At 32.9% G+C, this 25,347-nt stretch overlaps 1 protein-coding gene across 3 annotated transcripts in view; it reads left to right on the top strand.

Moving 5' to 3' along the window:
* The window catches only part of LOC143225178 (cell adhesion molecule DSCAML1-like), a 58,693-nt gene that overhangs the window by 6,951 nt on the left and 26,395 nt on the right, over positions 1 to 25,347 (top strand). For all 3 annotated transcript variants that reach the window (XM_076454139.1, XM_076454140.1, XM_076454141.1), the window contains exon 2: positions 15,408 to 15,613. In XM_076454139.1, the coding sequence (XP_076310254.1) occupies positions 15,408 to 15,613 (206 nt within the window). The remainder of the gene's footprint in view (positions 1 to 15,407; positions 15,614 to 25,347) is intronic.

Genomic DNA, 25,347 nt, shown 5'->3' with positions numbered 1-25,347 from the left:
GGTAATCTTATATTACTTTAGTTGGTATTCATTAACAGTCTTTATTAGAATGGTCGATGGTTAAGTGTGCATTAACAGTTGTTATTAGCTTGGTTGGACGTTACTTGTGTATTAACAGTTCTTATTAGTTTGGTTGAAAGTTAATTGTGTATTAACAGTTCTTATTAGCTTGGTTGAAAGTTAATTGTGTATTAACAGTTCTTATTAGTTTGGTTGAAAGTTAATTGTGTATTAATAGTTCTTATTAGCTTGGTTGAAAGTTAATTGTGTATTAACAGTTCTTATTAGTTTGGTTGAAAGTTAATTGAGTATTAACAGTTCTTATTAGCTTGGTTGGACGTTACTTGTGTATTTACAGTTCTTATTAGTTTGTTTGGAAGTTAATTGTGTATTAATAGTTATTATTAGTTTGATTGGAATTTAATTGTGTATTAGTAGTTCTTATTAGCTTGATTGGAATTTAATTATGCACAAAAAAGTCTTATTAGTTTGGTTGGTGGCTAATTTTTTCATTGACAGTCTTATTAATTGGTTAGAAGTAAATTATTCATTAACAGGTTTTGTTAGTTTGTTTGGAAGTTAATTGCGCACTGAAGATTTTATTAGTTTGGTTAGTGGTTAAGTGTGCATTAGCAGGTTTTATTAGTTTTGTTGGTGGTTATTTGCACGTTAGACAATTACACGTTATCTCGTTCATAAATAAATGGCTATCTATTTGATAGCTGGTTAAGGAAATGTTTATGGGAGTTTTGAAAATTTGATAAGCTATACAGTTTGTTTATAGTTCTGAATAAAGATGAGTAAATTGCACAATATGTTAAAGAGGTCTTACTGTTTGCTTTGTTTATTATTAAACACAAAGCTTCACAACAGTCTGTGCTGTGCCAAACGCAAGTGTCGAAACACGATGATTAGCGCTATAAACCTTTACTAATTACTGTTGAGGCTCTGGAAGAAACAGTTATAGATTCATTGAAGTTTATATGTTGCTCGTCTTTATGATAAAACCCATATTGTCTGTAGATTTTTATAAAAGTTTTTTTACATCGATGATACAGCATTTTACTTTTAGTTATATAGAATGCTCTTTGAAATCAATATATTTAATTGGCGAGAAAAATGAAAGATATAAAATTAAAACTTAACAATGACTTTATACATATTTTTCAAGTATTCTATAGAACACAGATTAATAGATATAAAAGCAGCTTCATTCACTATTATTTTATTGAAACCATTTTTATTCAAATGGAAAATATCGGTATATCAAAATAACTGTCCAATGGTTCTCACCAAGTTTTTATAGTGCAACTTTTAAAACATTTACTATAGCTTATTTTAAAACAATCAGTCAGTAAGAATTTTTGCCAAAAATAATTCATAAATATTTCTTTATATTATTAAAATATAAATTGAGTATATACAGAAATTAATAAAAACATTCAAAGTATTTCAATTATTTTATTTTTAAGATAAAGGTTCGTGAATGTTATTTCAAAACTGTAAAATTTCTTAAGTCAACTTAAAAATATTAATTTTCATATTTAATATTTAAAATTCAAACTACTGCTGCAACATAGAAAAAATCTCCAATTAAAATACAGGTTATTGTTTTTAAAGGTGATCGGGAGCTAATGTTCTAAATTTAATTTTCAAAATAAGTGTTTAATAACACAGTGTTATTATTAAATTTTGTATGCTTTTGAGTAGTTTAACAATTACCGTTTAAGTAAAAGTATATTATCGTTTCAATCTTTTTATATCTTTGATTTTACCTTTCATTGTTTCATAAACAATTTATGTTTGAATTTGCTGTTACACATCGCTTGATATAAAATTTTATTTCTATTAGATGATGTGATTGTTGAAAATAGAGTAAAATATGTGAAGTTACTGTGTGGGCTACAATTTCTGAAATCTTAGCTGTTAAAAATAACATATTTTTTCTGATTTTACATAATGTGTCAGGATAAACATTTATTCACGTACTTCAATGACTATATTCAGGTTTATCTTGTGTCCGTAGGTTTTAATTTTATGTCATTCAGTTCTGACATAAAACCAAGTAATTTAATTCTAACATATCTATAGTTATTATCAAATGTGTAGGAGATTTGTGTCTTCCTTATTATTGGAAAAGGAAATAATACTACTTGTCAAATTTCATAAAATCGCACAAAGAGAAGCAACTTTCATGTGTAAAACATGAAAGAGCTGTAAACCATGTATAACAATATACTTCTCTATAATTCGTTCTTCCTCCGAAACATAACAGCTTCGTAAATCTTGGTAGATGTTATCATATATATACTCAGCCAGAGTTTTGTACCTCCCGACCATTATCTGTGATCAGTTGCTATTAGTTCTACTACAGCAGGTGGTTGCTACATTTGTGAATGACGCGTGACGAACTAGAGAACCCAAGTTTAAAGTTGCACCTTATAAACTGGGTAAAATTAGGAGCGGAAAATCAGAGCACGTTCTTGCATTGCAGTCAAGTAAACGCTGACAGATCGTTATAGCTGTGCAGTGTTATATGGGAGATGTTTAGTGTTATTTTTAGGTCTTGTATGTTGTTATCGTTGTTACTTTATCACATATGCTGGAAATGTCATTGTAACGACGTCGTCGAGTTTCATGGGGGTCTGATTAATAGAAATTAGCTGAACTTTGGTGAATGCTGATTAATGTTTCTTTTGAAGATTAAATCCAAATAAATAAATGAACATGTTAACTATATTATAGTAACAATATATGTATATATATTGTATTTCAAGAAACAAACGTTTGGTCCTCTTCTGTAAGTGTGCCTTGACTAGAAATTTGACTCACGTTTGTTTTTAAAGTTTGCTCATATCTATTTAATAAAACTTTGTAGATTGAGCCATGAGATCAATGAGATATTCTTACATAGTCAAACGACTGAGCCTACGACTTATCAATTATGATGAAAAAGGCAAATAATATGAGGGGGAAGGGAAATTCTACGACAGTGTTCCTCTTTCCAAAAATGCTTATAAGATGTTTAAAACTGTTTTTCCAGTTTATAAAAATCATTAATAATGTGTTTGAGCGTCATCTGTTGGACTGAAAATGTATGTACATTTTGTTTGACACAGACAGACACTTTTTTCAACTAAAGATATTTTGAATCATCAGTCCATATTCAAACATATGGAAAACTGAGCAAGCCTAAACTTTTCATAACAGACGATTAATATTTGAAATGTACAAGCAGCAACAGAACAACGAGCATTTACCCTAAAGTCAACACAATCTTCTGTTTTTCAGATCATACATTGTATACTATCCGATGATAATATGAACCCTTAATTCTAATTCAAATTAACAAAAATTTAGAACGTGTGTATTACTTATATCTGGTTAGTAACATAACTATGTCAAAGTAACACCGATAAAATTTATCACAAAATTTAATTTCAGTTGTTGAGAGCTCGATATTTTTAAACTTTTAATCCTTCATTAAAAGAAAGAAAAGAAATTAAACCCGAAATGTTTCTTGTGTCAGATTAGTAATATTTTCAATATCTATTTGGCGCATGTATATTTTCGTCAAAATTAAATATTAACTCCGATTATACAATCACATCTTAATTTGAACTAGAGGTAACTTAATACCCGTCCTCCATTCACATGAACAGGTAGATATTCGGTATATCTTAATTTTTATAACATATTAGTAATGACTTTAATGTTTATGTGGCTCAAATACTTCAAGAAAGAAGAAAATACATAAAAAAATTGCTCAAAGTCAGAAGTAGCTCTAGAACATAGAATTATAACAAACGTAATTAAAAGACAACAAATAGAAATAATGTTTTATAAATATGTTTGGGCCAATGGCATGTTAAGTTTTAATACTTTGATATAAAGAGTTGATATGTGTTGAATTGCTAGAAAGATTATGGGGATAAGGTGTCCAACTTACCTTAAATTAATAACAAGGCATTATCCGAACATCTTAACATTTAATCTTTGGATAAGTATTCCTTGAGCTATTAATGTATCGGCCCTCAGTGATAAAACAGTGTGTCTGCGGACTTACGACGTTAGAGTCCAGATTTGATACCTCTGATGGGAAGAGCACAAATAACCCATTGCTTAGCTTTGTGCTTAACTTCAAAGAAACCTATGTATCACAGGTATCATTGTTCTAGAGTCAATTGATCTGGAAGAGGACTGGAGGATTCCAGTTGTCACAGATTAATAACCAGTTGTTATCTTAATAACCGAAACTAATGATAAATTACGAGGTAAAAATTATTTGTCTCGTAGATGTTAAAGATCAAATAAAATTTATATGAAAAATTCACATGTGTCGAATTTGAATATATTTGGAATGGAACAAAGCGTTAAGGTTGCCCTGAGTAAATAACGACATGCAGTATAGTTTACTGAAGGTATATTTAACTTTGGGAAAATTGTTCCTTGAACCACTTAGATGTTAAAGATAATGGAGTTGGCGTATGCTGATTTTCCGTTCATTTGGCTGAGGATTAAAGAGTTAAGGTATCCCGAGTTATAATAGCAGATTGTTTAGTTATGAAAATTCAATATTACAGTTCCTATTTGATTAAGCAACTGATAAGTGATTATTTTATGTTCTTATGCCCAGAAGAAAGAGGGACTGAACAAAGATCCTGGTTCACCAGCATGGCCCTATGTGTCTTACATTGTAAAATCTATGCTTTCTCAGAATAAAAACCTGCGTAGAGCTCATTAGGTCGTCTCCACACTCGAGTGCGTCCATCATGATAGTCTAGATAGTATCTTGTACCCAGTTAAGTTATTTCTTACGTCATCGAAGCCTGTGCTATAAATATTTGGCTTTCATTGAAAACCGCACTGCTGACCTTCTTGTCCTCAGGCTAGCTACATGGAGTCTTGGTGGAAAAAGCAACTCCAGAAGGACTTCTAAGTTACTTCTGATGACTTGTAGCATCCAAAGTCTGAATTCAACTTAAGAATGTAACAAGATATAGGCCTGTCGAGTGTATTGTTACCATTTGTCGACCATCACCATGTTCTCTGCTCATTCTTCCTTCTGGAAGCAATTTCATACCCTAGATAATACATTTTTTACTTATTCTTAGTGCAACAGCAACTCTTTCCTTCGATAACTTTCCTTAGAGCATCACTATTCCTCTTGAGAGCTCCTGCACATTCAGATAGAACCTACATTGCATCAAAGTGAATGAAGAGTAAAGCTGTAAAATGTGCCTTTAAAACTTTGCAATGATTTATGACTGTTTAATTAAGGAACAAAACTTACTCCAATACTCTGGAAATCCCAGTAATAGGGGAGATCCACATTGTACTATACTGTGCAAGTCATGTTTCAAAAGCACTTAATTTTAGCAGGGAATATGTCAAACAAAGTACCACCGTCAATTTTTATTATATCTGTTCAGTTGTATAGGGCTGACTATTAAACATGAGAAACGGAACAAAGAAGACAAGGATGGAAGTGAACATATCACTTGATCTGGTTAATAATCACAGAGCATACTAAGGCATTCCAAATTTACATAGATAAGAAGTTCCCTTCCGCACTTTGTCTATCGAAAACTTTGTGTTTTAATAATATCAGCTTTCATAATTATATCTTTCTTTATTGAGCTTTACAATACTAATTTCAGGACTACTGTACAACAGAGTACCAGTTTACACTTGGAAATTCTGGTTCTATTTGTTTTATCGATGAGAAAACTAGTAATTTTGTGATGTTATTCTTCAAGTAAAGTCGAGATAACTTAGCCTGTTATGTGATGATTAGCTGGATTGAATGATATGTTCACTTCCATTTCTAGCTCATTTAGTTTCTTCTTTTCTAGTTCGGTAGCCAGCCCTACAAGACTTTTGTATTTAGTGATTTTTTTTCTGATATTTGTTTGCTCACTTTTTTAAAAGATAGTATACGTGACTTACTATGTTATGGAGTGTGTACTCTAAAGCTTTATAAATTTTGCACAGAAGAATAACAAAATATATAGTCAAAGATTGTGAAAACCGTTTTGCTTTATCCAATCATAGTAAAATTATAGTTTCTGCTAGAGCTAGGTAGTACTGGACCTGTTGAAGAAAGAATAATGATGGACGAAAATAAGAAATCTCAGATTTTGATATTTTCTGGGGTTTTACTGTGGGACATTATGGATAGAGCAACTATGCTAAGTAGTTCTCATATATAGCTTCTAATTACCCGCAGAAAAGAAAATCCATCTTACTTTTGTGTTGCTTTAAAACTGTCGTATGTACCATCGTTGCATAAAGGATACTAGTGCACTCTCTGATACGTGTAGATTCTTTTGAGAATGCTAATATACCTGCTGTTTTTAACTTCATAATAAAATACAGCGGGTTGAAAGGACCATAGATATAAGTACCATTCATTATTTTCAAATAGCTGGAGTACACATGCATTGGATAGGTGAAATAAAAACTCGTTTTTTACAAAGGATAGGAGATTGTACTTCTATATTTTCTTTTAAATTATAAACATTAAAAGTGCAATGAAAATACGTAGAGGTACGAATACTGAAACGAAAGATGCACTGTGTTCAAGAATTATATTAATATGAAATTATATAGGGGGTCCAATCTTCCACATGACAACCCTCATGTTATCTTGTATCACTGTGTAAGGGAGGGTTAGGTACATCTACGCTCAGCTCTGCTACTTTAGGTATTTGGGTCTTGTAGACCTGGGAGGGTCAAGTTCGAAAGGTTTCTTCCTTCCTTCTTTTCATGACTAATATCTGCTCAACATTTATTTAATTACTACAAGAGAACCAGAGATTACCAAATGTGAGAGATATTAGAGAGCTGATTAGAGGGAACTTAGCTATAGCATACATTACACTCCTTTGGTTTCAGGGAAATCTTACTCCCTCGTACGTTCAGAAAAAAAATACTTGTTTCCCTTTCAAATAAACCGCCATGGAGTTGAGTTGTAGTGATAGTCAGTTTACGTTTACTTACTATCCCCAACTGCAGCACACAGGACGGGGATAGATGTTGAAACTTTGTAGAATGGACGGTGACTACCTGTTGTGGAGACACAAGTGTAGAGGACGACGTTTCGAGACGAAAGGTGGAAGACTTTCGAAACGTCGTCCTCTACACTTGTAGTCACCGTCCATTCTACAAAGTTTCAACATGAATACTCTGCCTAAACAATCTATCAAAGGGATAGATGTTGTTTTTGTTGTTTTTTTCTATTTGAACGAAGTTTTCCGTTACTATACCAATATGCTTTGCATAGTTTTCAATGCGAGTATTAAGAGAATTTCACTTAGAAAGTCTTCAAATGCAACCCTCTCAAAATAATTGAATTCTAGACACGATTTGTACCTGTAAGATATTACATTTCAATTGAGCTGCAAAAATGGTTAAGGCTTTTACACTTTTTATCTTAGGCTACTTGGATGGCCAGAGAGAACGTGATTGGATATGCAGATTATTACCATAGATCGTAAATAACTTTTTGTAATAGGGATAGAAAGCATAATAAATAATTGTACTCGAGCAATGTTAATAAATACAAAGGCAAAAGTTGGAAATGCATAAACATGTAAAGTTACATAGATCTTTAATGAACGAAATTAAAGAAAACATACTGTTCTGCATTTCGGTATATTACTAATAAATACGCTGATGCGCCTTTACCACATTTCCCTGACTGCGACAACCTGTAATGTTTGAAATATTCTAGAACCGTACGTGAATATATGTTTTATATACTGGCTACAAGGAATGGGACCTATCAAGAAAGACACGCCCACGAATCTCAGTCTATAACATTTACCTCCTCGTGATAATAGTTAACACGTGCAGGAAGTGCTCTTTTTTGTTGTGATATATCATTTGATGGATGTATATTTTTCATCTCACACGATACCAATTTTAGGTTTTATCGTTTTTCAGTATATATCAATGTTTACACAACGATTGAGAAGTAGGTGTACACTGAATGATGAATATTCTTAAGATTGGATCTGCAAACATCGACATTTAATACTTGTATTGCTCTGAGAAGTAAACATTCATTGTATTTGTGCATCAGTTATAACTCGTAGGGACAATATTTAGTGGTCAACTATTAAAACTCTCAAAGTGAAATAGTAAGTTATAGAGTTCGGTTTCAAATATTTTATTGAGTGTTTCTCAGCTGTTGAATTTTTATTTATCCAGAATGTTACACTTGATAACAAGTTTCTGAAAAAGGCACTAGGTATGTATATATATATTTGTTTTAGAGTAATCGTTTTCAACTTAAGTATCACAATACATATTTTTTAAACACTACAATGTTTTAAAAGCACACATTGCCTTTTCCTTTCTTTCTTATTTTAATCTAAAATTTTATAAGAAAAATAATAAATTCTTAATTTCTGCGTAAAAAAATAAGATTAGTCTTTGTAGGATCATTTGCAGCTGGACACAACTAATCTCTCATATCCTCGTTACTTTGTTTATTTTTTATTAATTCATATGAGAAAATGTTAATATAAGTAAAAGGACTACAGTATTCTTACAGGAATTGTGCGTTTAGTGAGAAAAGTATACGTGTTAGGTTTACTTATCAGAAGAAAATCATAAATTACTACGCTTTTAATTGCTATTTTTACATGTTCAGTTGAAATGATATAACAAAAGGTGTATTTTTAGGGAATTGCTTACTTTTCGTATTGAAATATTAGTATGATTCATCATTATTCAACTCAACCCTGACAAAAAACTCCTAAAAATTGAAAGAAGAAGCTATTATAGGCTAATCGTTAGGTTTATAATTATATATTTACAAAAAGTAAAAATGAACTAATCACGAACCTAACAGAGAAATTAAAGCTCCACATGATGGTATTGAGGTCGTTTATTTGCAGTCACGCGTTTCATGCTTCACTGATCACACTTGATCACAGTGAAGCACGAAACGCGTAACTGCAAATAAACGACCTTAACCGTTATGTGAAGCTTTAATTTCTATATATGTATATATATATATGCGTGTGTGTGTGTGTTTCTAATTTAAGAAGATTCAGCGCACTATATTTCTAATATAAATTAAACTAAGTAAGTTTAATGACATGAAATATACGAATAATTGAAACGGTAGACATAAGTAAATATCAATGCAATTTGGTTCTCATTGCGTGTGTAAGATTATCTGTTTCTGCAATGTATGTAGTCTTGATTGGGTTGAAACTTCCACTGACTAGCGTGTTTTGTGAAGTGTGTGCTCTGTACTCTGGCCCTTAGTGTATTGTATGTAGTCTTGTCCAGGTTGAAACTTCTAGTGACTGGCGTGTTTTGACGTTTTGTCTGGACAAATCTACTGGTCGATGCCCAAGTTAAATGGGGTGGGGGGCAGAGATTATTGGGAGTGAAGAGTTCCAGGGGGAGAACAAATATAAGTGTTCTTCGTGGGTGAGGGGATGGATAAATATTCCACCCCTGCGGAATAATCTAGTCTTGGTCGAGTCGATGTCTGCATTGGGCTTAAAACTGGTGAGAAAAGCTTGGTCCGTCTGGTTGAGAAGTCGCGACGAGAGGTACTATCGGGCTGGCCGTCAAAAGTGGTCCTCACACAGAAGAATTTCTGATGACCAGATGGTCAGGATCGCAGGAAACACATCTTCATGGTTAGAAAGCTAGACTCATGATAAAAACAAAAAACGCATCAACCAAAAAACAAATATACACAGTTTAATAGGTATGTACGAAAGCCATTAATCACGTGACCCATACTATTACTTAATTTACACCCAGAATTTAAAAGAGGTTGCTAACCATTAATCAAGTTACGACAATTACTTTTCATGTGTTCCATTATTTCTATCGATTTTTGGATATTTCTAGCCTTCTTATGATTCAGCCAAATTAAAGTTTTTTTTCCACTGAATAACACTGACCGTTTAGTCAGTGCAGAATCTCTGTTTTTATTAATCTTAAAAACATTTATATTTTAAATTTATTTTACTTTGATCAGTTTGTTTTTGTTTCTTTGTTTGTTTTTGTTTCTTTGTTTGTTTTTTTTTAATTTCGCGCAAAGCTACACGAGGGCTAGCTGCGCTAGCCGTCCCTAATTTAGCAGTGTAAGACTAGAGGGAACGCAGCTAGTCATCACCATCCACCGCCAACTCTTGGGCTACTCTTTTACCAACGAATAGTGAAACTGACCGTCACATTATAACGCCCCCACGGCTGAAAGGGCCAGCATATTTGGTGCGATGGGGTTTGAACCCGCGACCCTCTGATTACGAGTCGAACGCCTTAACCCACCTGGCCATGTCAGGCCGTTTAATTTGACCATTGTATATACAACCGCACTCAATTTAATTTTGTCAATATCCGTTTTCCATTATTTTAATAAGAAAATATCTAAAGTAAGCCATGTCACCTAAAACAACTCATTCAGACAAAGTCAAGAACTTTTGACTTTGGATTTTATTAAACGTTTGTTATTATTGTCTATGTAATTTTATTCACATTCTCTATATTTTAGGAGTTATTTCGCAATCATTTTAATATATTAATTGTATTTGAAGAAAACACATCTCTGACTTATTAAAGATTGTTTGTTATTAAGTACCACAGGCTATATTTACTCTGCCCATCATTGGTATCGAAACACGAATTTAAAAAAAAGCAGTATCTAACCTCCAGTGTTAAGTAAACACGTCCCCATCAAGATGAGTGATAGCCAAATTTTAGCGACACGCATTGCATAATTATAATACACTTTTTATGTAAGCGACCTATTAGTTGTTTTTTTTCTTAAACGTGTTGTTTATAAAACCTTGACATGCGTTTCAGTATTGTGGACCTCCTAGTACTGTTTTGGAACAAAAAGTTAGAAATAAGTTCCTAAATTTATTCAAGAATATTTAATGTGTGATATTTCAAGGTAATTGTCAGTCTTAAGTTTCTAAAGTAGGTTTTAAGTTTTATATTTTTGTATGATAAATTGATGTATTAAGAAGATGTGTTTTAACAAGTCCCCCAGCAGCTCAGCGGTATGTCTGCGCGCCTACAAGGCTAAAATCCGAGTTTCGATACCCGTTATAGGCAGAGTACAGATAGTCCCGTGTGTAGTTTTGTGATTAACGCAAAAAAGCAACAACCTCTTACGACAAACGTGACAATGTGGAAACATAATTCTCACAAAAAACTTAAACATTTTCCTCCCTTGGAAAATAACTTTTCAACGTGCTATTAAGAGCTGTTGCATAAATTATCTGAAACCAAAAAAATCACAGTATATATGAGCATAAATTTTCTTGTATTTAAGATATGTAGGATTTGTAGTTAAAGAGAAGTGTGAGACTAGAGTACGTTTATTCATCAAAGTGCATGGTTTACTTCACTGATGGGTCATAATAGTCTTTCAGTAAGACCCATACAACCCACCGGTGAATCGTGCTCTAGTTTCTTTTTAAAGGTCGACTTTATGGCTGGGACACAACAGCTAAATATAAGCGAAATGTTATGTAAATTTTCCAACATACTGTTTCCAAAAAAAAATTAGAAAACAAATCAATCAGTTCACCATGAAAATAAGAATGATGAATATTTAGAAAACAGTACAACGTGACAGTTATTATTATAGATATAATTTGAAGTTATATGACCGAATGTCTCTTACTGAAACAAGTAATGCACAGAGCAGGGCTATCTTCACATCCATCACAATATGTGCGAACGTTTTTGGTCTTTGTATTCACTTCTTTTGCAGTCATTGTCTTTCTAATTTCACTGTAGTAGTCAATGCATCTTTTATAAATTATTCTGTTAAACTTGTCTCTTTCAGTGTAAGTCTTCATAATGTTTCGTGTGTTGGCTTTTCCTGCTGTTGCCCTTGGTGTTAGTGTTGTTTCAGTATTTACTTGATACAGTGATTCAATGATTGATTTTCCAAACTCATAAATTTTTAGTTTTGGCGTGCTTTATTGAATAATACCAAAGCATTTACCACTGCTGTGTTTAACAAAAACTCAAAGACAATCTTATAACACCATCTAATACTCTTTCTAAGTGTCGAGAAATAACTGGACATTTGATTGGATATGTCTGTTCCTTATTTTATGATATCGTAATTGAGAACCATTTCTGGTTTTTGAAATCCACATCATTGATTTTCTGTCCTTGAATCCCAGATCATGCTTCGTTGACAACATAAGAACATCACGTTTGTCATTCCATTTTGCAATCACAATTCCATCATCTTGTTGACGACCTACAATTTTTACCTTATTTAGTTTTGCACTTATAATTTCCTTGAGGTTATCCTTTCTGTCCGCTCGTAATGTTCCCACAAGGTGGGTTTGATGCTTTAGCAACTCCTTTGATAAATCTATTGATCTATAGAAATTATCTGTAGCGATTGTTCTCCCTGCATCTAGATCGTCTTTAGCAAGTTCAAAAATTATTTGAGTTGCATGAGTGAACCCATCTAAGAGACGCCCTCGTTGTTGCTGTGTAACATCTTTTCCAGCAAAAACAGTGTTGGTATTGGTATAACCCTGCGATCACATAATTTATACACTTTCAAAGTGTATTTATGTGCTTTCCCAGAATTATATTGCCGAAACACTGAATGGCCTCTTCATGGCGCCATTGTTTCATTCACTGCAATGCATTCACCTGGAATATTAGCTCTTATAAAATGTTTTTAAACAATCTCAAGGAAACTTTTAATTTTCTCTAATGATCTTTCCCAATTGTTTGATTATCCGCAAAATGAACAAAACGTAGAAGTGCTTTAAACCTATTTCTTGACATTATTTGTGGTGTGTAAGAATTCCTGTAGAAGAGATACTTTTGCCAGTAGTAGGCGATCTTTTGGTATCTCAAAAGTCCCTAGTACATAATAGTTCCAAGAAACTTCTTTATTTCATCACAGTTAGTGTCTTTCCACATGGTTACCTTTATGTTACCACCTGCCTTAGTTTGGTCATAACTGAGATTTGTTTGTTGAACCATAAAATAAATATCATCATTGGCCATAAGCTCAAACACGTCGACAGGTGTTACTACAGTATTTGTAGATGATTCGGAACTAAAAGCAATAAATACAAAAGTTTTTCGGATGAAAATGTTCACTGGGCGCTATCCATACGACGGTGTGTGCTGTTGGGCATTACCATTAGTTTCAATTTCAGTTTCAGACTCTGTCCTTTCAAAATCTTCAGATGTGAAGGCTTTTTCATCTTCTGAGCCAGAAGTTTTGTTACTAGAAGATTCATAATCTAAATCTTCATAATCTTTATTTTCAGTATCTTAATATTCCTCAATTTCTAAATAATCTAATGTTGATTTTCTTTTTGTAGAAGCATAAAACATATTTACTGGCACATCAGATTGGTTGAAACTCGCATTTTAACATATTTTATAGAAAAATATATCAAGAATATCTGAAAAAGAGAAAAAGTAATTATTATACACAGATTCATATTCTAAAAATTTTATGCTTCTGAAATTCTAGTACGACCCACGGATTGCTCGTACGGAACTGTAAGATTAAATGCATTCTTAGGTTCAAAGCACATCACCCGTGGTTCGTGGGTCAAAAATAACATTTACAGCGTCTTTAATTTATACCTAACATGATATAAAAATTTTACACTCTTCCTAAAAAATAATAATTATAAAATTACTTGTGGGACCCTGGAAATATCGGCAAATAGGCTTGGGAGCCAACGTGTTAATACATAGCAAGCTTACAATTTCTACACATGTTTTAGCTCGGTACAATTGGCGTGTTTTCTTCCAAAGAGGTTTCGGATATGAAAGGTTTATCTAAGGAGGGTTACTTTAGTGCTCCATATTTGGAAGCATATCTAAGAATCGTGTAAGGGATTGACTGTTATATATTTAATTAAATATGTATTTAGAAATCCATGTAAGTTATAAATGTGTAACTGCAAAATTCCTGCCTTAAATCAGTAAAAGATTCTTGAGTGTAAGAATAAAAAATGCTTATATTTATGTAGATAACAATTTTTTGACTTAGATGAAATTCCTAGAAACTCTTCTGTCTAGCTATTAAACCAACGTGACAAGCCAGAGTATATAGTATCCTATAAACTTTAGAAGTTATAAGTGTGATAAATGCTTCTTAATTGGGAAACTACAAATATTTTACCAACAACATTTATAGACTCCGAACGTTACAAGCCATTTAACTTTAGCAGATTAGCTTCAGATGTTCTTATTTTTAAGAAGACATTGCATCACTTCAGCAAAAAAAAAAAAAAATTTACATATTGATAGATAGCTAATTACTCGTTAAGTGAACCGTACTGATATAAAGTCGAAATTAATATGCTAATCGTGAATCGTTGGTAAAATATTTAGTTCCAGACCAGATAGAAGACCCAATATTGTCTGCAAGTTTTAAAACTTTTGTATATTAATCATTATTTGTAATAAGTATTTGTAATTACCCGTTTTTATAAATTAGATTATTATTTGTACAAAGAAATGTTTGTGTGTTAAGAAAGTAAACTGTATGTATCAATCTTATTGGCATTCATCATATTTTGATACATCTTTACATTTAATTAACTTCTAAATTTAAATTACAATTTAATTTGATTTCAGGCTACTTGAAATTATTATACATAACATAAGAAATTGAAGGTTCGTCAGAGATAAATTGTAATACATAACATAATAAACTGGGGCTCGTGTCCGAGATCTGAATCAGTGACAAAATTCGATCTAAATTAAAATTCACATCTCAGTTCAACTAATATTTATCAGCGCTAACAACATTTGATCATGTCTGATTATCAAGGTTTTCTTGAATCACCCTCCTTTAAACAGCTAGAAAGATATAAAAAAGCGAATTGCTCGAAATTGTCAAACAATTAAAATTAAGAAATCAATGAGAAAAATTAACTAAAAAGCATTTTATTGAAATACTATTCGATGATGATTTGTTGTTTGAGGAAGCATTAGAGAATATTTTAGTGTCTTAAATAGTCAATCAGAGTTGAGTGTTAAAAATAAGTTGGAAATCCAGCTAAAACTTAAACAAATCGAACTTGAACAAGCCCGTAACGAAGTCAAAAAAGAGAAAGCTCTTATTCGAGCTAATAAAGAGAAAAAAGGAGAGCATATTGAAGCGTAGAAAGACAATGGGCTAGTACGCATAGAAGCTGAAAAAGAAAATAAACGTCTGAAAAATACAAAATAAACATTTTGTATTACCTCAATATTTTATAACCATGGCAATGTAAAAATTCTTCACTATTTTAGATATTTTTGTTGTATATTTTGATGTATATTTTATGCATGCATTACATTGCTGTTTGTTATAACTGAAAATTAACGTTTTATCTGTTTGTGTTTCTTTTTTTAATTTTTATACTTCATTTTAGTAACTACAACACTACGACTCTTAGACGTACAAGTTCCAACAGCAGTCAACATTGGTGACCCTGTTTGGTTAAATTGCACATTTGATTTAGAATCAGACCAGTTGTACTCTGTGAAATGGTACAAAAATAACGTTGAGTTTTACTGCTATTTACCGAGCAATGATCCACCAGCACAGATATACAACCTACTTGGAGTCTATGTAGATGTAAGTAAAATATTTTATTGCTTTTGCTATACCGTTCTATTTATTTCAAAATTATCCCAATATACAAAAGTGACGATCCAAAACTACTGTCCAGCTATAGGTCAGTTTCATTACTGTCAAATCCTGCTAAAGTCTTGGAGAAAGCTGTTCAAATTATATTTTGAAAAATTTAGAAGAATTCTTGGAAAATAACAGACAGTTACTATGTAATCAGTATGGATTTCTGAAGGGTATAGATACTTGAAATGCCGTGTCAGAAATACCTACGTACGTTACTGACCACCTAGACAAGATAGGATGGTGCGGCCGTGTTCTTGGGCCTTTGATATGGTAGCTAAGTCGTGCAATATCGGAGTTAGAGGTGTTGTGTTAGATTGGTACTTACAGAGTAGACCTCAGATGGTTAAAGTAAACTGTATTGTCAACGATCAGTTTACTTCAGAATATTCAGTTCCACAGGCTACAGCTTTAGGACCAGTCATTTTTATATCATTTATAAATAATAATTAGTATTTATAAACTTAGTACAGGACGGAAGGTTGATTTCGCTTGCTGACGATACAACACTGCTTTAAGCAAATTATAATTGGGAAGAAACCCCTAGTACTACAGAGAGAGAACATTAAAGTTTTGGTGAGGTGAAAATACACTATCACGTAACGTTATAAAACAAAAAACTATACGACATTCTCTCTCTTTAACACAGATCAGCCAATTCCTGCAGTTCTTAATATTCATGAAAACAACTATACCCAACTTTACCCCCAACAATGTACCTGCTCCAAGCTGAATAGATAAAGCTAAACACTTAGGAGTCACTATAAATAACTGAATAAACTAGAGGCCCCATGTATCAGATTTAACTAAAAAACGTGAAAGTTAGTATACATATTTGTAAATGTCAGAGGATTTTTGTCGATAGATAAATTAAATGTATTATATCATTGATTAGTTGACTTTATTTTGCAACAAGGAATCGTAGCCTGGGGAGCGACAGCTGTTTCTATACGAATTAAATTAGCTATGGTGCAGAAAATATAGTAATGGTAATGCTTAGAAATAAATAAATTGAACCGTCTATTCCTCTGTTTAAGTAGCTATTTGTATTAAATATTAAAGAGATGTCGTTATTTTTAAAGTGCATAGAATAGATTGAATACTGAGAGACTCTAAAGAAAATGGCTAGATCATTCTCGTAACACACGGGAAGTAGTTAAAGCGTATGTACGAGTTCCCGAGAAGAGACTGGCATTCTGTGGTTTCTTAACTTTTCAAATAATTCTGGAAGATATACGTACAGTCAATAAACCAAACAATTAAAAGCTGTCTAAATTTATTTGATTGACTTGAATTAAAAACAAGAGGTAAATAAATAAATGGATATAAGTACACAAATAGTTATGGTAAATGATAATCAATAGAAACAAACAACTAAACTTAAATTAAATAAATAGTAAAGTTTGAATTTCGTGCAAACCTACACGATGGTTATCTGCGCCAGCTGTTCCTAACTAAGCAACGAAAGACTAGAGGGAAGGGAGCTAATCATTACCACACACCGCCAACTCTTGGGCTACTTTTTTATCAACGATTAATGGAACTGACCGACAATAATAACATCCTCACGACTGAAAGAGCGAGTATGTGTTTGTGAACGGAATTGGTTGGTTGATTTGGCGTTTTTTAGTGCAATACAACTAGGCTATTTGGGCCGAAACGGGGATTTGAACCCGTAACTCTCAGATGGCGAGTTTATAGGTATCGGTGTTTTATAGCAAAACCACATCAAGCTATCTGCCATGTCCGTCAAAGGGTTTGTTTTTTGTTTTTATAATTTCACGCAAAGCTACTCGAAGAATATCAGCCTAACAGTCACTAATTTATCAGTGTAAGACTAGAGGGAAGGCAGTTGGTCATCACCACCCACCGCCAACTCTTGGACAACTCTTTTACCAACGAATAATGAATTGGCCGTTACATTATAACGCTCCCATGGCTGAAAGAGAGAGTATGTTTGGTGTGACGAGGATTCGAACCCGCGACCCTCGGATTACGAGTCGAGTACCTTAACAACCTGGCCATGCCGAGCCCCATCGAAGAGAATCGAAGCCATAATTTTAACGTCGTAAATTCGTAGACTTGTCGCTGTCCAATCAGGGGACATGAATCATAAAAATCTTATAACAATTTAGTACACGAATTATCTTTATTTTTATAAATAATTATATACCTACCAATTCAATTTAAACAATATCTATAGTTAAGTATTTATTTAATAGGCAAGCTTAACGATATTAAGTTTGTCTTTTTTTAATATATGAAATACCTTCGTTCATATTGGAGTATAGTTATACTGACATCACCAACAGCATAGGGATCCAAGCCCTAAAGTGGGAGATAATTTCCGAATAATTTTATTTTTATATTAATAATGTGAAACAATCCAATAAAGTATTTACTAATATATATATACGTATAAAATGCTATTTAATATTTTCATAAATATTCATTGTTGTGGTATGACCACAACTTCAGTTAATAAAATATTTAAATTAGGGTTCAATATCATTTAAATGTTTATTTAATTAATTATACAGGATGTTCGGAAAGTCACTGTGTACTTATATATTTATTGCGATGTGGAACAGGTGTATCTGTGAATTTGTCAGCAAATCGTTGTCGCACCACATCTGTGTATCTACCACCTTCTCGGAATACGTGTTCGACGAGCCATACCCGTTCTTCAGTTGTTAAAACCATATTGGGATCAAAATCTGAAATATAATAACATATGATTACAAAACTGCACAGTGACTTTCCGAACATCTTGTATTTTAAAAATATTTTAGTTTGTTAATTTATTTTAGTAGTTTATTGATTATTTCCCAATGTGATGATTTCAATGGTTGTTTTGGAGAATATTGAAACTACGGAGCTGTTTTTGTTATGTAGATTGTGTGAGGTTAGTGAACTAATGTCTAAGTACATTTTCATATGAACTTCATTTATACTATACTTTATAGGACCTACATCTTAGTAGTTAAACAATCTGTTCTACACCTAAAGGATCTGCTGTACGTATTAATACTGAGTGGATATCCTGGGTGGGAAATGATGGGGGGAGGACGAAATTATCCATGTTGAGTGGTGCAGACAGATATTTTATTGTGGGTTTTGCAAGCGAATCACCAGAATACTTGATACATGGTTGTGAAATTGTCTGATGTCATACAAAAACTATTGTTTCGTTCTCTACAGTTCTAAACACTGTGTTAACTTCTGCATTATCATTATAGTAAATTTCCTACTATAATTGCACTTTAATATCCATTTATTTAACAATAATCAAAGTATTTTGAATGTAAAATTATCATTTTCTGTATTACAGATTGACTAATTGTATAGCATATTCATGGTTATCCATACACAAATTTAGCTTAGAATAAATAATGAGGACTATTTTTCGTATTAACATAAAACATTCAAACTCTAGATATATGTCGTATGCATCATATTAACTAACTAATGCAGTTTGATTTGAGTTTACCGTTTACTTATGATATTATACCTATAATAATTGTTGAATATATAAAATTATTATTTGATATATTACACTATGTCTTGTTATATATCTCACTTCACGACTAAGGATAGTTTAATTTACACTCTTGGGCACAGCGGCATGTTTGCGGCCTTTCACCGCCAAAAATTATGTTTCGAAACCTGAGGTGGACAAAGTACAGTGTTACGTATTATGATTAATCTCGGACGAACCTCCAATATATAATGTTACATATTACGAATTAATATAGCCTGAAATTGAGTTAAATTTTAATATTAATTAAAAAATAATTAAATGTTGAGATATTTTTCATTTTTAACACAAATCTAATTTACGAATATATATAGATAACAATACAATGTATAATAATGGTTATTATAAATAATTTGTATACAAAAGTTTTACAAACCTACAAATAATATTGAGTCTTTTGTCTTGTCTGAAACAAAATATTTTATCGACTGCTTACGATGAGCGAAGCATTCTGAGTTGATATAGATACAATTCACTTAACAGAGAACTAGCTATCTCTCGCTGATCGCATGTGAGTTTTTTCGCTGAAGTTATAGAATATCTTCGATAAATACTAACGTCTGATGTTAATCCGCTGAAGTTAAACGAGTTATAATGTTCGAAATCTATAAACGTTCTTGTCAAAACATGTTATCCCAATTAGTAAGTTTTAATCACAACTGTAGCTTTTGAGATTTGTAATACACCAACTGTTGCAAACCAACAATATATATGTTGTCTCTTTGAGAGTTGCATTTCATACCTTTTATAAAAGCTAGTTGAGATTCTAGACTTTTCAGCTTAAACAATAATACTGGTGATCATTGATATTCACAAACACATATAGTACATTGTTGATTCTTACACTCGAGAATTTTCTAGAACATACAAGAATAGAGTGAAATTTCGCAACACATTTAACAGTACTAATTACATGCATTTCTAAATATATATTTAACTGAAACAAACACCGATTTGAAATATATGTATGTATAATAAATCCGTCCCAACAACTGCCTCATTGTGCGTCTTTGTGATTGACTTCAAACAACAACACTCTTCTGGAAACTAATGTTTTCCAATAAATTTATACATAAATAAATTTGACCTTCAGATACATTACTAAATTGTATGATTCCTAGAACCTGTTGTATGTTCAATTCATAATACTAAAAAAAGTGCATGAATAAGTAAAATTATTAATATTTTCTTACAATTTGATTATTTGTATAGCATATTAGCTTAATTTATAGTGTCTATAGTAATGGCTGTTTCATGTCGAATGTTCAAATCCTGGATTTAGTTTCGTTTGTATCATCTAATTTAAATACAGTATGGAAAATATACAGTAAGACTGTATGCAATTTATCATGATCTGATTAACCTTATTTTCATTTTTATATCTGTTTTTATGAAAAATTTATTAAATTCTATATATGTTCATTTTTTTTAATATACATATAATGACAATGATACTGTGTTTTGTCAAATGGACTTCCATATGCGTGGCTTTCTGTATAAGAAATCCAATCATCAATGTAAAATTTTCAAAACAAAATTTTCTATTGCATAAACTAATTGAAATAAATAGCAAAACTCGTCATGTAATGTAATAATGTAATCTGTAAAAAATCTGTAATGTAATAACATAACGTAATGTTTTGGAACAAGAGACCTACTACATTTTGCCACAAAATGTAATGTGATATCATAATCTACTTGGTTTGTCTGTTTGCTTTAAATTAAGCACAAATCTACACGATGGGCTATCTGTGCTCTGCTCATCACTGGTATTGAAAACAGGTTTCTAGCGTTGTAAGTCCGCAGACATACCATCAGTGCCATTGGGGAGAGGGTTCTGCAGGGAATTCACTTTGAAGCACAAAATAATAGATCAGAAATTATAACAATTTGTGATAAAGCATAAACAACGCATCCCACATGTTAAAAATATGACCCAACTGTGCGATTTTACTATGTAACTTATTAGATTAAAATAATCTACTCAAAAAGCTTTTATAAACAGAAACACTACTGGTTTATTTACCATATACAGCGACGCTGCAAAAGTCAGATGTAGGGAATCAGACGTAGTCTAAAGTTAAAGTATACTCTCGGAACACTGGGCATGTGGGTTGAAGTATGTTATATAATATCTTACACACATTTTTCATTAACATATATTGGAAGTCTGATTTAATCATGTTGCACATTTACTCATTGCTCATTTTAAAACTGTCTAACCATTTTGTGTTTTAGTATGTAAAAAATGGACAAATATTCAATGTAATGCAAACTAGTTAATTGTCTTGTATAGAACAAAATCTATCTTTTCATATTATTTCATAAGGGTATCGGTGCCGTTCTTCAAATCTGTAATGTAATAACATACTAATGTTTTGGAACAAGAGACCTATTCGTCTATCTCGGCTATTTCGTCTTCTCAACGAAATTAAAATAATTAAACAAAATATAAAATCTTAAAGCCAACCTTTATCATTCGTATATTTATCAAGCTTTTTATTAGACTCACTTAAATTTAGTGCTCTACGACATCTAAAGGCGAACCACTGTATTAGAAAAATAAAATTTTCTTAGCTGGAAATTACCCTTACTCTACCAAAACTTATATTTGTATCCCATAGTCCTACTATTCTCATTGTTTAATACGAAGAAAAAAGATCCATCAATATCATCAAATATTTCTACAATATTAAAAACCTCAGTCAGATTCCCCATACTCTTCTGTTTTCAAGAGAAAACAAATTGAGAGAATTTAGCCAATCCTTGCATGGCAACCGTTTCATCCTTGGCATCATTTTAGTAACTCTTCTTTGAATTCTTTCCAATAATTCAATGTCTTTCCTACAGTAAGGAACCCATGACTCAACACAATATTTCAAATGTGGCTACCAATACAATGAAATAATAACCTCTTTAGACATGTATCCAGTATTTCTGTAGATACAATTTAAAACCCTATTTGTCCTACAATAGCAATAGCACATTACTTGAATGGCTTAGGAGTCTAAACGACTGTTACACCAATATCTATTTCCGTTGGTTGGTTGTTTAGTGTGTATTAGCGCAAAGCAACTAGGTTACCTGGGCCAAACAACTGATAATAAACGTAAAAGTAAAATTATTGTAAAAATAACTAGAGTTAAAACGAAATAATTTCCAAAATTCGGATTAAAGAGTTAAATAGAATTAAAGAAAATCAATGCCTCGTAAAAAGTTAAAAACACAAACAAATTAGATAGTGTTACCATCGTCAATGACACTATCCAACATTAGGAGTAAATCCATAAAAAAAACATACCTAAAATGTTGCCGTCTCCCACGGTCGTAAGAATGGCACGAAAGTGAAACGTGGACAATGGGACATGAGTTTCACAAAGGCCATACATTGGTAGGTTAGTTTTAAATAAAATAAAACGATGAGTTAAAAAGCTTAGTCTAAGTAGGACAGCTTTCTCTTTCCAATTCGCACGGACATAAGACATTCAAAGAACAGCAAAAGGTGTGGCCTAGAAAAGCTTGTTACGAATTGCTCATTCCAAGTCGATAGCTAACTGGCGTGGAGTCGAGCTTTCAATATAGTATCACAGTCCATGTATGGCTTTGACTGTACCGAAACAGATGGATGTAACCATGGTGTCAGCGAGCTCGTTCACGCGCATGCCGATATGGCCAAGTATTTAAAAAAAATGGATATGGATAACAGATAAAGAAAAAATAGTGCAGTCGTTATTGAATACGGACGAGAACAGGGTAAGGAACTAATGCTAAGCTATTCTATGGCCACTAAAAAGCGAAGAGAGTGGGTGTAAATAGTACAATTTGTATACTGCATAACTTCTAGATGATTCAGGGCAAGATAAATGGCATACAAGTAACAAAAATCATAGCAGATTTCACAGAGGCACCTAAGTTTCGAGCATCCATGTAGACTGGAATGGAAAAATGGTTCAAAAGATGTTCGGCAAAAGAAAATGGTACTTCCAATCGGGAATATTTGCTATCCTCAGATGACTTAAAAAACGGTCATAGGTGGAGACGTTAATTAGCCATGATGGGATGGGCTGATCAGTAGAGACAGAAGCATTGTCTAGAGACGTAACCAACTCAGCCAGCTGTGCCTGAATATGAAGACCAAAGGGAAGAACGGTAGACCATTTATTCGAAAAAAGCATAAAGAGCATAGTTCACTAAAGGAGGAAGACATAAACCCAGATAGGATATTGTTAAAATGATCGAAGTTTAATGGTATACTGCAAAGAAAGTTACAAAAAGTGGAGGTGAAGAGGTGGTTTGTGCAACTCAGTATGCAAACTCTGGACTGAATTAGTGTATTAAGCTTCCGTGCAGAGCCAAAGCCTCAGATGGTAAATAGGGTGTCCAACATCTTTTAAATCTGACAGTTCATAGAACAGAAACCTGTTTGGAGCAAATGAGAGCAAGATAAATCCTGAGCATGGAAAGTGATCCACGCTCCTAAAAGTGGAAAAGAGGATATGGAGGATATTTAGTGTTCTCTTACACTTCACACGTAGCTGCTGGATACGAGGAATGAACGTCAGCTTATGTCAAAGATAAGCCCCAAGAACTTTACCTCAGGAACCTTAGGAAGAACAACATCACCAAGACAGAGCTAGGAATCAGTGTGTATACCCATTGGTAGCAAAAGTGTATGCAAGTAGAATTGGAGAAAGAAAAGGAAAAATTATTTGCTCTGGCCTACTACAAAAATAATTGAAGACAGTCTGAAACTGGTGCTAAAATATCATGTTCAATAACTGACAAGAGATATGAAAGTCGTCAACATAGAGCCCATTTGTGACAGTAGGAGGAAGTTATGCAGTTCTAGCATTAATCTTGATACGAAAATGTGTGATATTCAAAGCATAGCCCTGAAGGACACCAAGTTCCTGTGGAAACGAACAGGAAAGTGTTGAACCCATATGGCAAATCTTCAAAACGATTTCCGTCCTGTAGGTCAATGTGAGTCTTTTAAGAAAAAACAGAGAAAAATGAAGGGGAGCAGACAGAGAGATCAATAGCAGCAAAAGACCGAATAGGTGCATGAAAATGTGTATAAAAACCGATATTCATGAGAGAAAGGTTGTAATCTGAAAGCATAGTCTCTGAAGAACAGACCCTTCTATCAATACAAGCACTACTCAGAGGGGATTGTGCCCATTAATGTCTCCCAACACTAAAAAGGAAGACAGCAACTGTTAAATGAGAGCATCACGGCATGATTGATCATGAGACTCTCCAGAAGACAAGTAAAGAGAACAAACAGTGATGGCACAACCAAAGGTATCATAGATTGCAACAGCCTCCAAGGGTGTATCGAATTGCAAAGACAAGGTGGACATGTGGTAGTTAACCAGCAGTGCCACCTCTTCATGCACTCATTTCTCACACAATCTCTCATGCCAGTATAAAATCTGTCAAAAGCTGACTATATCAACATGTTTCAAAAATATTTTGTGAAAGTAAAGACACACATGATGTTAAAAATCAATCAAGGCCTTAGTATCATCCAGATTAGAACAGAAACGTCGACAATTTCAATGTATCAAAGTGGCCATCTTTAATTAGATGGAGAATCCTTTGGTTTATGACCATGCTATTTGTCTTTATTAGAAGGAAGTCCTCCATGGATTTTGCCTTGGGTAGAGTGGGTAGATCTCTGTCAGTAGATGAAGATTTCAGTAACTCAGGGCGTGAATGAATAATGGTTCTACATCTTGTGGCTGAAGACGGTATATATGAGCTAACGCTATAAGCTAGAACCAAAGGAATGAACCTTGGCAGTCACTGGAAGAGATGGTGAGGACAGAGACAGAAGTAGACGATGACTTATTAGTTAAGTGCAAAATACTCCTTACATGATTTGAGAATGTCTTTGTTGGAGGCGTGGAGAGATCTGTCGACACTCTCACTGTAGCAGTGGAACAGAGTGCAGCAGCATATGTCTTAGATGGAGTAGTGGACAGTAACTTTCTACTTTCTGAAAATCCAGATGTACCAAATCTATACCCTTACCCTGATCTGTAAATGCATTTTCAAAGCTCGTCAAAATATTTGTAAGGCAAGATTTTCCCTTAGTGAAACCATGTTGACTATCCGATAAAATTGTAAACTTTGT

The sequence above is a fragment of the Tachypleus tridentatus genome, chromosome 9 (assembly GCF_004210375.1).
Source record: "Tachypleus tridentatus isolate NWPU-2018 chromosome 9, ASM421037v1, whole genome shotgun sequence".
Classification (NCBI taxonomy): domain Eukaryota; kingdom Metazoa; phylum Arthropoda; class Merostomata; order Xiphosura; family Limulidae; genus Tachypleus; species Tachypleus tridentatus.
This window is presented reverse-complemented; position numbering and strand designations above follow the sequence as displayed.